This window comes from Anas acuta, chromosome 2, assembly GCF_963932015.1.
Source record: "Anas acuta chromosome 2, bAnaAcu1.1, whole genome shotgun sequence".
NCBI classification, from domain to species: domain Eukaryota; kingdom Metazoa; phylum Chordata; class Aves; order Anseriformes; family Anatidae; genus Anas; species Anas acuta.
In genome coordinates this window covers 60,495,001-60,512,884 of record NC_088980.1, presented here as the reverse complement: position 1 = coordinate 60,512,884, position 17,884 = coordinate 60,495,001, and the positions used below count along the sequence as shown (strand labels likewise).

At 34.8% G+C, this 17,884-nt stretch overlaps 1 protein-coding gene across 32 annotated transcripts in view; it reads left to right on the top strand.

The window, feature by feature from the left end:
* The window catches only part of LRRFIP2 (LRR binding FLII interacting protein 2), a 54,906-nt gene extending 38,697 nt beyond the window's left edge, over positions 1-16,209 (top strand). For 21 of the 32 annotated variants that reach the window (XM_068674980.1, XM_068674982.1, XM_068674979.1 and 18 more), the window contains 10 exons: positions 3,362-3,532; positions 4,132-4,224; positions 5,411-5,503; positions 9,147-9,248; positions 9,495-9,627; positions 10,693-10,742; positions 11,768-11,888; positions 12,092-12,171; positions 13,161-13,265; positions 14,040-16,209. In XM_068674980.1, the coding sequence (XP_068531081.1) occupies positions 3,362-3,532; positions 4,132-4,224; positions 5,411-5,503; positions 9,147-9,248; positions 9,495-9,627; positions 10,693-10,742; positions 11,768-11,888; positions 12,092-12,171; positions 13,161-13,265; positions 14,040-14,150 (1,059 nt within the window). In that variant the 3' untranslated portion in view covers positions 14,151-16,209. The remainder of the gene's footprint in view (positions 1-3,361; positions 3,533-4,131; positions 4,225-5,410; positions 5,504-9,146; positions 9,249-9,494; positions 9,628-10,692; positions 10,743-11,767; positions 11,889-12,091; positions 12,172-13,160; positions 13,266-14,039) is intronic. The other 11 variants (XM_068674983.1, XM_068674990.1, XM_068675009.1 and 8 more) reach the window with 3 other exon arrangements.
* Positions 16,210-17,884: the final 1,675 nt, after the last annotated feature.

The following is a 17,884-nucleotide window of genomic DNA, read 5'->3' as shown; positions in this document are numbered from 1 at the left end:
GAATTCAATGAGTGCTGCTTGCTACTAGAGCAATTTAACTGCTCTTTGAATTTCCATATTAAGCATGTTAGATGGTATAGTGAAGAGAAAATAGGTAATTTGACCTGTTCAGCATAGCAAAAATTATTTGAATTTTAGAGGATAAGTAACCCTCTTTCAAACTGATAGAGAGGCTCAGACATTCTAATCCTGTTTTAAACATATTGCTATATGACTATTAAAAAGGACTTCAAAGAGCAAAGTTGTTAAAAAAGCTCCTTTTTTTTTTTTTTTTTAATTTCTCAGTGCTCTAAATGTTTTCCTTAACACATTTGAAGAATGGCAAGATTGTTTGACATAGCCATGATTGTACTAACTTTGAATAAAATGTGAGATTGCATAATATTTTCAGAATGGATCTTGCTCTAACACGCATGTTTGCCAGTGTCTTAAGACTGCAGTTCTGAATCATAACACTAGGTGCTGTTACATACTTACTGTATGTAATCCATCAGAGTTGCCAGAGAGCACAGGAGTACAGTAGACAATGAGATCTTGACCTATGTTTAGCTTACTAAATCAAATTTAATTTTATGCTATTGTTTCACATTATTATTAATAATAATGAATAATATGTTCTTAAGCTATATTGCTATCCAGAGACATTCTTTCAGGAACCCTTCTTTCTAATTAAGAAGATAATGCCTTTTCCATAACCTCTGCTTTAGCTGTTTTGTCTTTGTGTGTTTGAAGGTCTAGTAGGATGCTTCTACCTCTTTTAAGTGTTCTGTTGTTGTTGTTGTTGTTGTTGTTTTTCCAGACGTTGAGTAACAGTGAGCTGTAGTAACATTACCAGCATATCGCTGTGGTTGCCCAACCTCTGCAGTACTAACAGTGTGTTTTCTACCTGGCTCCAAATCTGCTGGATTATCAGCACAGTAAACTAGTCTGTGTAGTTCTGATTTAGTCAGTTCTTCAAATTTTTTGATGTCTGTTTTCTTACTCTCTCCATATTCCCTTGTCAGCTAGAAATTAATACTCTTTCTTTCCTCAAGATTTTTCTCTTTATGCGTTTTATGGAGCTGTCTTGATGTCTGTTAGGTTTAATCGTCTTGTTCTAGCTAAACAGGCTTATTTGCATAGCCTTTTGTCATTGCTGGTAGAATTATTGATGGTATCTTCATAGATACAGGTTTCATGTGGAATCTTATTATCCATTTTCATTCCATTCCATTCCCACTGCTTCATCCTTAGGCATCCCACTACCTCATGCATGCGTTTCAAAAATTCTTCTAAATTTGTATCATTTTTTTGCAAGACTGGCAGATTACTGAAGCTGTATGTAGCTCTTATACTATAGGGAACGTGTACAAGTCATCCCTCAAAAAAAGGCATGGTTCCAAATAAATAGTAGCAATGTACCATTTTTTTAAATTGATAAGAGACTTAAGAATAGCGTGTTTTTTTTTTTTTTTTTTTTTTTCTTGGAAGCAATCGTCACTCATCTGTCTCAAAATTAACTTATTTGTCTTCCATAACTGCATATTTTTCCCCATTAATGTAATTATTTGCATTTTAATCTGATCTTTTAAGCTTCGAGCAAGTCTTTTTTTCTTTTTCTTTTCTTTTTTTTTAGGCTGTTAGACACCTGTCACTGTCAGTTTGCTTCTTTCTTACAGTGCTTGTAGAGGACTTGAGTCCTGCAGCACATGGCATACAGTAAGGGAGAAATGGGTTTTTATTAAGATGCTGTTTCAGATGCCTGACGGGTAGAGGTAGGGAAGACAGAGTGCATGCTCATTTCAGAGGCACACAGTGATAGGGCAAGGTGTAACAGAAAAAAAGTTGCATTGTAAGGAGAGAAATTCCAGTTGGTCTTCAAGAAAAAGAGTTTCCACAGGGAAGGCAGTCTACATCCCTGGAGACATACAGAATGAACTGGAGAAAGTACTGAGCAGCCTGACTTCAGTAGGCCCTGCTTCAATTAGGAGGTTAGGCCAGATGGCACCCAGAGATCTCTTCCAACCTAAATCATTATATGACTCTACTCATGACCCTCATAGAAGCAATCAATAACAGGCACTGTTTCCTAGCTCTTCTCTTGTTGTTTTTAATTCCTGTATATTCCCATAGAAGGACACTATCATTCATTTAAATGTTATTTTCCTTTTTCCTCTATATTAAATTATTGTTTGGAAGTCATTGGAAGGTTGCAGTCTCTGATGTTTTGTTTCCCCAGTTATTACAGGATTTATCATGATTGCATTATCAAAAAATGTTTTCTGTGATTTTAATCTAAAACTTGAATTACCTGAATCTACTTTCAGATGATCTTTAGTTTTTCATTATTTTCTTCCATTTTATCCTGAATCTTCTTTGCCACTTGGAGTTTAATATTTCCCAGATAATAATGGTACCTTTCTCATCTTTTTACTTCTTATGTTGTGTTTTCTCTTCTGATCTGTACGACTCCTGAATTATTTTTTTCTGGGGTTTCTGAAATACTGTATTTCTCCAGCACAAAATTCCTGAATTCAATGAATCAAACAGAGGTATAAGTGTATGTAATTGATAGAATTATAAAATAGAAAATATGCACCTTACAGACAGCTTTCTCAAAATGAAGATTCGTTATGACATGGAATAGAGTTCAGTGGTTAAACTTCATTTTTAGTTTTTAGGAATCAGATCATTACCAGCCTCTCCCCTAAAATCTTAGTCCTTACTTCTACTGTTATGTTTTCTGGAAAACTCCGGCTTGGTGCCCTTCTGCTGTTGTCATGTCATAATACGTCCACTGTCATAATAACTAAACATGGATGTTATGATAATGTGTGACGTACTATTCCCTAGAAAATATTATTCTATTTTTTTCAGAAGATAAAACAGTTTCAATATAATCTGAAGTATACACCACTACTTAAGTAATAAAAATTAAGTTAAAGATATTCTTAGAGACTTTTATGTAGTCTTTTATAGTCGTCTGAGTTTTGTCAGATTTGTTGCTGAATTCTGAAGTGGTTTCCTGTCCATACACTGAAAATGCAGTAAAGCTGTGATAATACGTCTTTGTTCCTGTAAGTTAAGTTATGAAGTTGGCAGAGCAGAAAGTGCAAGTGGAATATTATCTTGTAATTTTCATGGTTTTGTAACGGTAACTATCAGTTGATGGGTATAACTTAACCTGAACAATGGAAATCAAACTGTGACTTCGTATCTCTAAAAACATGACACAAATAATTGTTCAGAAACAAAAATGTTTGCAAATTTTGATTGTGAAATAGCTAACACTTCAGTTTTAATGATAAAATTAATTAAATTAAAATAATTTTATATTTAAAGTTAGACTAATATATAATATAACCTTTTCTACTGCCTCTAGGATTCACTAGCTGAAGTTGAAGAAAAATACAAGAAAGCTATGGTTTCCAATGCTCAACTAGACAATGAGAAAAACAATTTGGTTTACCAAGTGGATACTCTAAAAGATGTCATTGAGGAGAAAGAAGAACAGATAGCTGAATTCTACAGGGAAAATGAAGAGAAGTCAAAGGTACTGATTTTTTTTTTCTTTTTGGTCACTAACAAAAGATAAATCATAGCAAGCCTGCACTTTTTAATAAGAAATGGTCAAAAACCTTTGGATTCACAGAAAAGTATGTCCATCTTAGTGGCCAAAGATCTTTTACATATTATGGAGTTTAAGTTAAAAAAAAAAAAAAAAAAAAAAAAAAGTTAGTTAATAACAAACACTAATGTTAAATATATTCATTTGAACAGAACAGAGCATGTTCTGTCACACCTTCTTGGAAAGGGAAAATCTATGTCGCAGCTTTTTTTCCAACAATATGGAGATAAATTCAGCATCTGAGTCTTTCTTACTAATCTTTTATATAAACTTTTATGGCATTTTTTTCTCTCCCCTCCAAATTTTATTAAATGAAATCTCTATAGTAAGTATCTGGAAAACTTACCTAAAACTTACTTTGTTATTTTTAGCCACTAGGTATTTCTAGGAATTTCTTAAGCTGTTGCAGGATTGTCTTAGGTAATGTTATGTTAAAGGAGATTAGTAATTTTTTTTTAACTTTGTATTTAAGATGTATGACAAACCACAAATAAATTCATGATTTATTTGCTTATTTGATATAGGAATTGGAAAGACAGAAACACACATGCAGTGTTCTACAGCATAAGCTGGATGAACTTAAAGAGGGCCTTCGACAGAGAGATGAATTGATAGAGGTATGTTGATATGCAATAATGAACCTGTGCAAATAAGAACAGTATAAGATTTGAACAGGAGTAGTCGTGTACAAAATGAGCTTAATTAGTAACGCCCAGATTCCTTTTCGTAGGCTTAACATCATCCCCAGTTTCTAAAATGGTAATAGTTCCTTAGATACAATTGCACTGTTTAAGGGCTTATTTTTATCCTTGATAATATCAGTATCAATTGATCAATTTCAGTATCAATATCATTTGATAATGAAATTTCTGGATTAGTTCTTCTGTTAACGTGTCCTGTGCATTTGCTGTATTTCTAAAGTTCTTTGAACGGATACTGCATCTTGACTATTCCAAATTGTGCACAAACTGCTGATATTTTTTGCTGGTTTTGCCTGGAGTTGCAGTGCTTTGAAGGCAGACTAGATAAAGAATTCATCATACACATAATATGCTTCTCGGCAGTTTATTCCTAATTTATTTTTTTTTGTTAATGGACAGTATCTTGCAAACATACAATGTTTTAAATTTATTGGCTAAATGGTAGCTTTATTTATTTGATATTTATTTACCTTCCTGCTGACAAATTTATGGAATGGAAGTACAGGCTAGAAGTCCGTTAATAAAGTTTCTTGCATTAACATTATTATTACATAATTACAGTTTTGTTCCGTGACAGTGAACTTCCTAATGTATTTAAGTAACTTATAAGCATGCATGTAGAAAGCTTTTTATATGTACGCTGTTCCCCTTTCGTCTTATTCCATAAACAAGGTTGTTTTTCTAAGTAACAGAATATGTTGGGAAGGGGCTGGGGGCAGCTGGTAGGTGGGTGAGGATGTTTGCTCCTAAGCAGTACTTAAAGGTATATGAAAACTACCCCAAGGTTAATTGTTCTCCTAAAGAAAGGATGTTATCGCCAGTCTGCAGTGGGAACTGTTACGAAAGAAAAGTAGTCCTCGCTGTACTAAATTCTGCAATCAATATGAAACGATGGAATAAAATCACAGTTTTCTTGCGTGAATATTTAAAGGGAAAATAAAATACTATCTGACACTCAGTCACACCCTTTTTCTTTAACCTCATGCTCATAAACTCCTTGGTTTGCTTTTACTATTTTATTTCCTTTATCTACTTGAATGCTTTTCCCCATTTCTTCACTTGTCTTTCTTCTTTTATTCTTCCCTCATGTTATTTATTACAGGAGAATCAACGCATGCAGCAGAATATAGACTGCATAACCAAAGAGGTGTTTGATCTCCAGGAGACAATTAATTGGAAAGATAAAAAAATAGGGGTATGAAAAAAATATGTGGGGGGGGAAAGGTATTATTTTTAATCTAGAAATAGATATCCCTCTTCCCCCTAAGGAATGCTGTGTACTCCAAAGAAATGAAGGCTACTCCCAGTTTGAATATTCACAATGTTTTTCAGTCTGTCTTCTTATTAGAGAAAAAAAAAAAAAGCTCCACTTTATCTTTACTTGAATAATGGTGAATAATACTAAATCTATAACATCATAAGCTGTTATGCATACAATAGTATATATATTTTTTTTAAACCTGTAATCAAGACTTTCAGACTTTGCTAGTGATTTGGCTGCTACCTTTATAATTGTCTTAGCAGTTTTCACAGGAATCACAGTGAATTTTAATATGATTTGCCTTCCACTATTTTGAATAAGAGAGAGAACCAAAATAATGGAAAACACAGGGAGCTGCAGGTATTAAGGGTCAAAATGCAGGGAAGTCTCAGTAAATACTTGTTAAGTGTGCTTCCATTTAACATACCTGGTGCTAAGACTATGACCAGCCACGAAATGACTCTGCAGCCACACTTGCACAATTCTGTATCACATTCCTGATCCTTCCAGGGCCTTAGTTTGGATGCAACACTGAACCCGGCTGACACTGTGCATTAGTTGTGTGCTAAGACGATTCCAACTCTAAACTCCAAGAGTTGGAAACTAAAACACTGGCAGCCTCATCCCTTCTGAGGAGTGTCTGTAGGGCTCCTGTGTAGGTCAAAAGGTGGTACAGGTAGAAGAACAGAGTTGGTATTTTTCGTACAGCTAATTTAGTTCAGACAGGGTTTGTCAGTTTTGCTTCTGTGCAGTCCAAAACTGGTAAAACTGTTTCAGAGTCAGGCTGACTCTCGGCAATAATTATATGGCCCTGAACTTTTAGCTGCTCTGGGCCACAAATAAATTACCTGCTGGTAAGAGGGAGTTAACTGTGGATAGTCTTCAGAAAGGAAGTGTCCTTTAGTAACTCTAGGGCTGTTTCTCTCTTTAACTAAGAAATTTAATACCAGGATTTTCACATACTCAGATTTCTTTGAATATCGCTGTATTCACTGGAGCTCAAGACACTTTAGCTTGTGGTGCCTGATTTAAAAAAAAAAAAAAAAAAGTTATACTCTCTTATCTTCAGTCTGTATTTACTTCATGTTTTAGTCCTTCAATCCATATTGCAATCCTCTTTTTCATCATAACGTGACATTTCAACTGTTAAATGTTTTTTTTTCCCTGAATATTCTTCAGATTTTTTTTTAAACTTTAAATTATTTGACCATATTTCTTCCATGTTTACTCTTCATTGTCTTTGTGTACTGGACTGTCCCAGTTTGTGCAATCCTTTTTTTTTCCTTCCAAATATGTCACTACAGTTAGTGCAGAGCCTATCCTCTACATAATGTTCAAAGAGCGATCAACTAGTTTGACAAAGATTTTTTTCTTCTAGTGTATGTGGACACTCACTAAGTTGGAAGCTAGAATTTTTCTCAAAGTCTGTGTTCTTGTTTTTTTTTTTTTTTCCATATATTTTATTTTTTTAATTATCTCAAACTTGAAATCTCTTAATTCTTAAACTGTAATAATGTTGTTGTCTTTTTTTGCTCACATTACCTAATATTTTTTTTAAAACTCACAGTTTTTGTGTCTTTCTCCCCAAGTTATTTTGCTAATTTTACTCTATTTCAGCTTCACAGAGGGGTTCTTGGACTAGATTTATAACCTGCTGTTAAAGTGTATGCAATATTGCTACCTCAGAGGAAGAAAGGGAGGCAAGCAGAACAAAGATAGCATGAGCTTCAGTTTTACGTTTTCCTCCTTAGGTTATCCTAGTTCTATAAAATGATTGAAATTTACAATTGTACTTGATTTTAAATGTGGTCAATTTGAGGTTTTTGAATTATAACGTCAAGGTTAGATTATTCCTGAAACATACAGCTGTTTTACTCCTTAGTACATGTGTGACCAAGTTGAAATTGTCCATGCTGTATCTGAATTTGGTATAGATTTTGTGAAGGTTTTTGGAATATTTAGTAAATAGAACCTCAGATAAATGTGCATTCTGCTGAGTGGATATATTTTAGTCACACTGATGTTAAAAGATACCCACAGAACTTTAATTGGCCTGATTTTATCTGTTTTTGGTTTTTAATCTTCCTTATAGAAGAATTCCAGCAGTAGAGTAGGTACAAAATCTGTCACTATCACCTCTCTGTATACAAAAACTATCAGCTTTATTCAAAATTGAAAAACTTAAGTAATTAATATCTCTGAAGGTAGAGATGCATGGTTATAGAAATTTCATTTCTCTCTCCATCAGCATTTTCTGATTGCCAGCCCTTCTATTTATTGGGGGAGGATAGAGAGGCTGTTTTAGGAAGGTCAGCAGCAGCATAGGGCAAATGTAGAGGATTGACATCTGGAGGGTGATTTCGGGCCTTTGTGTCCACTCTTCCATTATCTTTAAGTGGAACACAAAATGATGCACTGGTTAAGGTTCTTCATACTGTTTATGATGTAGTTATGGAGATACAGTGTGTGTTAGGAAGTAAAAGGACATCTTGTAAACCTTTAAACTATCAGGTGACAACTGATGCTTTCACACATTTAAAATACAGGTAATTCAGTGTTAATATTTACATAGTAAATATTACAACTGCACTTTAATTTTTTTTCTGTTGAAATTAATAGAATAATGCATTGAAATCTTGCTCTCATATACAGATTCTTCATAATTATTAAAGTTTAGCATACTGCAATTGCCATGTGGAGCAATTGAAATCAATGCAGTGGTATTCACCTTCATTTCTTTCATGGTATCATTCCTTCCTAAACATTCATGCATGACACAAAGTTTAGTTAAATATTTTTCTTTGCAAAACGTGTGCGTGCTCTTGCATCTGCTTAGTGGTCAGGATGATTTGTAATGCATGCAATACCGAATTTGAATGGAATACTTGGATTCTGCCCAGTCAAGTGAAAATGTCTGATTAACTGCCAAGTAACAGAGCTGCACTATAGGTAGGCAAATTCATTGATGTCCATATTGTACATTTAGCTGAGATTCTTGTGCTAATATAGTACTGCTAGTGTTTGCTTTTGCTTTTCTCTAAAAGTGATTGTTTTGCTTTTAGTAAAGAGTAGTTAGTATACTTAAGTGAGTAGTAAACTATAATCTAGCATTTCTAAGTGGATGCCAGAATTGTATGTCCAATGGTCTTTTATGAGGTAAGACTTCTATTTCTATGCCCTACAAAGGTTATCTCAGTGAATATGGTGGTTTAGGATCTTTGTCTATTGAGTTCCAGCAAAAATTATTTCTGGCCATGTTAAAAAGAATCACTTACTCTTTTGGTATTCAGTTTAGTTTATCAAAACCTATGAAAAAAATATACTAAATAGATATTTATTGTAGAGTTAACTAAGGCCTATTTGGAGAAAAAAATTGTGCTGAGACACATCTACCAATGACGCTAGATCTGTGAATTGTAAAAAGGTAGTTATCAGAGATACATATTTTATATATAAAATAGCCCCTTTTAATTTCTTTACTTTTGTTAAGCTCTTTATTTTTAAAATTTCTCTCTGCTATCTGTCATCTGCTTTCTCCTTTGTGCCATTCTTTTTCTTGGTATCTGCCTGAACCCAGGCCCTAGAAAGACAGAAAGATTACTTTGACTGCATTAAGAATGAGCGAGATGAGCTCAGAGAGGAGTTGGCTGACCTGAAGGAAGCAATGAAGAGAGGAGAGGTATGTCGGCAGTAGTTACCTTACAGTAACAGAAATCCAGGAATGGGGCATGAGATCAAGGTCAATGAAAAAGAAGAAGAATGGTTACTGTTCTTGTGTGGTCTCAAAACCTGACCTTAGGGAACAAATGGAGCATTTCATTTAATTGTTTCAATCGATTTTAAAAGCTTTGTCAAAACTTTTCTGTCCAGTTACGTTTTAGCACTGGTCTCGAATGAGTAAAATGTTTTTCTTTCGTATTTTCAGAAACATGGATTAGTTATAATTCCAGATGGCACACCAAATGGTGATGTAAACCATGAATCAGCAGTTGGTGCAATAACAGTTGTATCACAGGAAGCTGCTCAAGTCTTGGAATCTGCGGGAGAAGGACCATTAGGTAAAAATATCCTAAAATACAGAGAGTTTATTAAGTCTTGTTTGCATTTTGTTCACAGTGTTTTGTTATTTGCAACCACAAAATGATACCTTCTAGAGTACAGGCTTACACTACTTTTATTTTTTTTTTTTTATCCTGAGTAAGCAAATGTGTTTTTTGAGTAAAAAAAAAATATAATAAGATATGTATGGACATTTGTAACCAATCAGATTTTTTTGGTCCAGTTTGTTTTATTACTGTTGGAAAAGAAAAACAACAACTAAGACTTGCCCAAATTATAGGCTTTTGGATTGTGTACATAAGTCAATTCAACGTAAAACTGTTAACAAGCAAAAAAAAATTATCTGTGCACTTGCATTATATTTGCACATTATGTATAATAGTTAAATGTTTAGACAGATTATATCTGATACATGTTTCTGTTGTCATTCTATGATGGTGAAATACAAATGTCTTTATGCTTTGTTACTCGCAGAGTTGTAATTTTCATGTGAGCTGCTATAATTTTAGCATCGTGTTGTTTGACGGCGTACATGTATTTTGTAGCTATAACTGATTGTCTGGCTGATTGGAGATACTGAAACATTCATGTGGACACTTTCCCAAGTACTTCTCTGTGGACTGAGAACAGGAATTATAGAACTTCCTAGAAATGCATGCTTTTTTACAAGCGCGGTGCTTTGCCTGAAGAGATAGCAGTCTTGAAAAGTAAACAAGAAAAAGAGTATACAGCCAGTAGTAAATTGTTCTGGAAATAGCTGTTCTTGACCATTTGGTTGTTATTTACTTTGAAGAATTACTAAACTCACAGGTCTTACTTTTAAAACTGTTATACAAATACACAGTGAATTAATAGTTTTTTAATTTTTCCAGTATTAATGAAGTGTTACGTTGTTAGGGAGATAACAAAGTTTTATTCTGACAGTGCTGTTAGCTTTGTTTGAGGCTTTGTTTGTTTGTTTTACTTTGAAAATGAACTAAAAGTTATGAAAAATACATCCTTAGTTACATATTTCTGGTTGTGGGTTGTTTGTTTTTTCCTTTAATTGAGTTCTTTTGTTTTAGATGTCCGGCTACGAAAACTGGCTGGAGAAAAGGAAGAACTATTGTCCCAGGTAAAATAAACTATTATTTTTAGAAACATAACTTTGCATATCCTTTTACAGAATATGAATATAGTAGCAATAAACAAATATTAAGTACCGTTGGTGTTTAATCAAATTACTTAACCAAACTAAATATTCAACATCTAATCAGGCTGACTACTGGGAATTATCAACTCCTCTCACTAGTGTCCCTATCCATGTGACTTTGATCTTGGTTATTAAAGAGAACCCTAAGTTCAGTAACTAGCTAGCTGGAAACTAACTTGCTGCTGACTGCCATTTCTGGTGCTACAGAACAAATTTGGTGTTACAACAAAATTTTTTTAGTATACATACTTGGTTATTTTTCTCTCTTATTCAGAAATACTAAATGCAATAAAATGACAATCTCATAAGCTCAAACATCTTTCTTTCAAGTTACCAAGCAGTACTATTTCTTCAATCACTTCAGTTACTTAAATAAAAGATTAGTATGATCAAAGTCGCTGTGTTTTTAATGAAGGTCAGTATTGAGAACAGAGAATTCAAGAAAACATATCAAGTGGGCATTTGTTAAGAACACTAGTTTTTGTGCGTCTAGTTGAACATACTACAAATTCAAAATGGTGCTGTCAACGCCTGTTTTTGCTGAGAACACACCTTAATTTTACTGTGACTATTTGGTTTAAAATGTTAGTAAATTCTATTATTGAATCAAGACTATTAAATAATTTTTAAGTGTACAAACATGTATAACTACAGCTACATAATTATGAAAATCAGTTAAAAGGTTTATATCATGAATGGGAGCTTTTGCTACTCCCATTGCAAACCTGATGTGCAGATGGCAGTCACCTAGCAATGGGGAAAGAACTGCTTCCGCAGACCTAGAAGTGGCTTCCCTGCCTCTCCTGCATGGCTCTGTTACTCCCATTTACAGAACCATCTCAGGCATTTCAGGACTACTTGGACTTGTTGACCTATTGAATGTTTAGGTATACTACTACTGAATTTCTGGGAGTTGATTTTTTTACAAAAGAAAACTTCTGTTTCAGGTTAGAAAGCTGAAGATGCAATTGGAAGAAGAACGACAGAAATATTCAAAAAGTGACGGCATGAATCCGGATATAATAGGCTTAGAGAATGGTTCTGACTTGCAACTAATTGAAATGCAGAGTATGTATAATGGTTACTGTTATAATGGTTTCCTTTTCTTACACTCAAAGATTTGAGAAAGAATACTTACCACTTTATAACCCTGAAGTTTTACTTCGCAGTAAAATGGTCTTTTAATGAATTTGAATTAAAAGGAAAGCTGCCAGTTCAGAGAGTTTCTTTGAGTAATATGTTTTTTTTTCCTTTTTTTTTTTTTTTTTAAGGAGATGCAAACAGACAAATTAGTGAATACAAATTTAAACTTTCAAAAGCTGAACAAGATATAACTACCTTGGAACAAAATGTAAGTCCTTCTTTAGATTTGTTTATATCATTACACTTTCTCTGCAGACATTTACCAATATTTTTTCCAACAAAAACTATGAAAATGTATTTCATAACTTGCTGTTTGTTCTTGAGATTTCCACAGAATAGCACTACATCTATGTTTTTTTCCTATTTCCTGCAAATCAATAGTTGTGCATATTCTAACCATAAGAGAAAATCTGGAGTTAAGATACTAAGATATGAATGTATATAGCAGAACATAAAGAGGGACTGAAGGTAACATTTTAAGAAAATCTGTATATGTAAGCTTAAGTGTAAGAAGGTTATATTGATCTGCTCTTAGAAATTCAAGAACATATATATATACATGCATATATGTACATGTGCATACATAACATTAGCAAAGTGAGAAAATCAGTGCAAATCAGCAACACAGTACTATAGAGCAGTTTCTCTGTAGACCACTATTTAAAGTCATTTAAAGGACTAGAATTTAACTCGACCAGCATGGCTTGTCTTTGGTAGCCTGCTGCTGTGCTATGGATTTGGGGGGGGATAGCAAGGAGCTAGAAAAAAAAAAAATCAATCATCAACAACAACAAAAAAGCAAGTGGGTTTTAAAACTTGCAATTTCCAACCAGGATTCGTTGATTTGTCTTGAGTCCCTGCTTTGTTACTGGACTCTGTGCTTCAGCTTAAGACCTCTCACATAATGTCATGATACAGTCTCCTCTCTCCTTTGCATTTTCATGTGGTCTCTGCTTTTCCACTTTTCAGGAGTTGTTTTTAATCCCATGTATTCCCCAATTCTTTATTTTCTTTATCCAAGTCTACTCTTCGCTTAGTTCTGTAACTTTTCATATCTTCTGAAATATTTCCTATGCTACATTTTATTCTCCTCTGTTTCTTGCAACCCTTGAAAGGAGGACACAAGCAGTAAAGGGTGTATTGCAAGTCCTGTGAGTGGTAGAGTAACCACTCCTTTTATCTTGTTTGGGTTTGCAGGTTGGGCGACTTGAGGGACAGGTTGCAAGATACAAAAATGCAGCAGAAAATGCAGAAAAAGTGGAAGATGAACTCAAAGCTGAAAAGAGGAAGCTTCAGCGAGAGGTAATTGACTTGATTTCCTTTTCAGCTGTATACTTTCAGTCTTGAACTGCTCTGTTGTTGCCTCCAAGCTCTCCTTTTTAAATCTTCTGTTACTGCTGTCAAGTGTTTTTAGAAGGCCTCCAAGTCTGTTGCATTCAGAAGACAGCTGTAGCACATAAAAATAGTATTAAATACAATTCAGTATAGTCTTTTCCTTGAAAGGAATGATCTAAAGTTACATTTTTTTCTCAATATGATAACTTGTATGATTTTAAACTAATCCTTCCACTAAATATTATTGAGGAGCCAATCCTCCATATGTCAAGTGTTAGCCTGGAAAGTTTCCTGCATGCACCTCACAGGGAGCTAGGAAGAAGCTGTATTGAACTGTACCGTTGATCTTCTTTGCTTAGGAGCTGCTGCATGACTAGTGTAATGCCTGCTACCCATGGGAATACGTCTATCAACTACCACCAGTGGTAGAGAGGGCCTTACCCTTTAAATAGCATGCAATGGGAAGTTGCAGGCACCTAACTGTTCGGGGGATGAATGTGTCAGGTTTAAATTGCTTCATGGTTATTTTTTTTACAGTTGAATTCTGGTTCGTCTGGCTGCAGTAATGACATGGCTATTGTTAAAATGTCATACCTTAACTGATGTGGTACTTCAATTAAAAGAAATGAAAACAAAAAATTGTTGTATTAGATTCCTGATGTGATTTCCTCTGTCAAGGCTTATGAACAGCAGTAAGTCCAATTAAACTTAGTGATGATAATTTCTGTTTTTGTTTTATAGTTGAGAACAGCACTGGATAAGATAGAAGAGATGGAGATGACCAATAGCCACTTAATGAAAAGGCTGGAGAAGATGAAGGCAAATAGGACTGCGCTTTTATCTCAGCAGTGAAGTGGAAATGGAAAATACAATGCACTGCTCCTTGAATAACTAGCCCCTAGCTCGTTTTTAAATACAGACTTTCATTGGCACAAGCTACTTGAACACCGAGCTGTTCAATGTTGTTTTAGTTTGATAATTAAATGGCATACATCTTTTTGTAACTTATGAGAGAATGAAATGTAGTTTGAATTTCCCTGTGAATGACAGCAATTTTTCTGTAGCATTTGATTCTAGAGTCAGAGCTGGAGCACAATGCCGTATGTTCGACCTAGTGATAGAAAATATTCTTACAACTGTGGAATCAAGTTTACTCACGATCTCTTTTGGCTGCTTTAATGAATGCTTGATGCTCGGAGACAACTGCATGAATCCAAGAAGACACTGTATTATAAACTAACATACATTTGCTCAAGACATCACACAGCACAAGTGCCTTTTATCTGGTGCAATTTAAACTTCATTGTTGAAATAACCCTTGAAATCAGATAACATTTTATTTTAAGATACATTTGGGGTGTTCACTAAACTTTATACATTTTGAAAACGCATTTTTGTAAAATATTTAAATTTATAAGAAAATAGGGACTGTATATAAAAATCTGCTTTGTTTGCATGGGCACATCCAAGTTCTAGGTGATTTTCTCAGATAATGGCCCCTGATGCTCTTAGTACAAGAGTACAGATTTTAAACTTCTGTTTGTACACCATCAATTTGTCATCTGCTGCTTAAGTGTGAATTGAAATTTTAGGGTGGGAGGAAGAGATGGGAAATGTGGCTAAGGAGTTTATTAAATGGACACTTTACTGACCAAAACCAGATGTTTGTGTTTTCTTTTAAATACTGAGATATCAACAAGATAAAATCTTCAGGGTAGTAAATTTTGGTCTTCATAAAAACATTCTTCTGTCTTTTTAATCTAAAAGTTTTGAAGTGGTATTAGCCACTGTTAGCCTTTGTTTGAGGCCAGCATGAGCCAAACATTTGGCCTAAGAGGATCGTTCTTTTGGACTCATATCAGATCCTTTTCTGTTGCAAATTGCTGCCATTCAGGAGTATTTTTCAAAGCAAAGCAGATTTCAGGACATTTGTAATCCAGAGTTTTAGTGGTTCTGTCTTTACCAGAGCTCCTTTACAACGGAACAGCCATCTCTGCATTTCAAAAGTGTAGTTTGCTTTCCTTTTTCTGGTATGTTATGCCTCTTGGGCTTATAAAAAGCTTTCTCTGTTGAGAAACATCCTTTTAAGTAGCATATCTTCAGAGACCTGCTCATTAACAGACCACTGGATTTGGGTGATCAGGTAGATCATGGTCTGTACTGGTAACTCATGCTTTCACGTTGTTCATGTGATCAGAAGAAACCATCTTGGTCTTGTTTAGTTGTTCTTACCATGTGTATTCTGAAGATAAAACGATATTTTGGGGATTTTGAAGGTGTTCACATGTACAAACAAACCTCTGCTTAAACCTTATTTAATATATGGTGGGGAGCACATCTTCTGTTATGCTTCCTCTAAACCACTCTGAAGCTGGATATTTCATGGCACTCAAACAACTGTGTGACTTCAGTAGTGAACTATGACAGTTGGATAAGGAATTATCAGCTCAGAATTACCAGCATCCTGAGAAACTTGGGAGCACAAGCAAAGCATCAGTAAATCCTTTTTAAAAATGAAGATTGTTAGTTTTTTGGAAAGCCTTTTACTACAGGGGTCTATTAGGGTAGGCATTTTAGTTGTGGTGCTTTCCCAGTTCTTGCTACCAGAGAACTGAAATAAATTTGGACAAAGAATGCAAAACATGACATTCCCAATGTTTAGACTAACTGAATAATACTGGATTGTGATTTAGTATGACTCTTTAATTACAAAGTTTAAAAAGCAATTAAAAGAACTATGAGGGAACTGCTCTGGGAAGAATTAATTGTAGACCTTTCTACCTTTTTCCAAAACAGTTCTTACCTGGAAGATTGTTTCACTAGTCCCATGTGAACTCCTTTTGTATATGGGACAGATACAAATAAAAATGAAAAGCAGTAAATAAAAACACAATTATTGAGCAAAACATGATTATTGAGCCTGTCTCATTATTAAATTTTCCTTGTAAATATTTCAGAATCATGCATCTCAGCAAAATTCTTGCCATGACCTTACAGTAACTGACATTTCTGTTCGGAAATTAAAACTGACTTAGCTTTTTTAGGCTATGGTATTATGGTGCTATTAGTTATCATGCAAGTTAATGTTTGCAAATGACTTAGAATTTATAAAAAGGCTGTCTAGTAATGTGGTACACTAAAGTTTTTAAAATGGTCCTCCACTATAGCTTACGCTGCTTAGAAACTGCACTAAGTTTGGCAATTGATATTTAACAAACTTTTTTTTTGTTGTTAAAAGGTGACTTAGTAATGCAGGGAGGTGACTTGTGCTGCCTTTAATGTCTGTTGTTTGTATTTTCTTCTTCTCTCTCAGCAGTCCAAGCAATCACGCTTAGTTGGTGGAATAATAATTTTGAGAATCAACATGCTTGCTTACTTGCACGTGGGTATTTACTGACTTCCTCCTGAAAAGTCAATAAGCTGGTTGTGCTGATAGTTCCTAAGAGTACGGGCAGCAGTCACTTTCTTTCTGGTGTCATCTTTTCTCCATTTCTAGTGCCCTTGTGTGGTCTCTTTCTGCAGTACAGAAACAACAAAGAAGTGCTCTCTTCTGTTGCTTAGGCAAAACACACACAGCAGAGGGCATGCTTGGTTTGTGTGCTCTACTTTAACGCAGGACAAGCAGAAAGTTTCCACAAAAGAGCTGCTTTACTTCCTAGGCATAATTTGTTAGAAAAGGTTAATTTATAGGGGAATTTAAAACTTTCATACTAATCACATCAAGCATCTATTGTTTTGGCTAAAAGTCAATTGGATTCAAGAACACGCTTCCAATTATTGATATTTCAAGTGACTTTTCATTATAATCTTTCTGTAGTACTAGAAAAAAATACATCGGAAAAGACGGGCCTCTCATAACCACTCTTTGGAAGAGTGTTTTTATCTTCACTAAGATAACATCTGCAGAATTCAGTGGTAAGTTCTCTATCTTTCTGACCCTCTCTCCTCCAAAAGGGAGGCCTCCAACTAGAGACAGACTAGTGTGATCTGGTCAAGGGTAGAGAGGCACTGGCACAGGTTGCCCAGAGAAATGGTGGATGCCCCATCCCTGGAAGTGTTCAAGGCCAGGTTGTATGGGGTTTTGGGCAAACTGGACAGGGACTAGATCATGGCAGGGCACTGGAACTAGATAGATGGTGCTTAGGGCCCTTTCCAACCCAAACCTTTCTGTGCTTTTATGATCTCCCTAAACTAAAGTTAACAAAGTCCAAAAAGAACAGAAAAGTCTTAGTTTTGCTGCTGGTGCTAGGTGTGAAGAATGGTGTTGCTAAGTGTCACGGGAGATGTCAGCAGGCTGCACAGCATCACAGCAGATCAATGAAATAGGAACTTATCAGAAGCAACAGCTTGAAAAACTATGAACCCCAATGGTAGTGGAGATGCAGGTAGCTTCTGAGATCACTGGGATGACCATGAAAAGTAATAATGAGAAAACAAACAAACAAATGGGTTATTTTGTTTTAGTACAAGCATATCCAGGAGAGAAAAAAGAAAAAGAAAAAAAAAAAAAAAAGAAAAAGGTACAAGCAACCAGGAATGACACTTGGATAACAATAGCTTTTAAGCCATTTTAGCTTTTTTTTTTT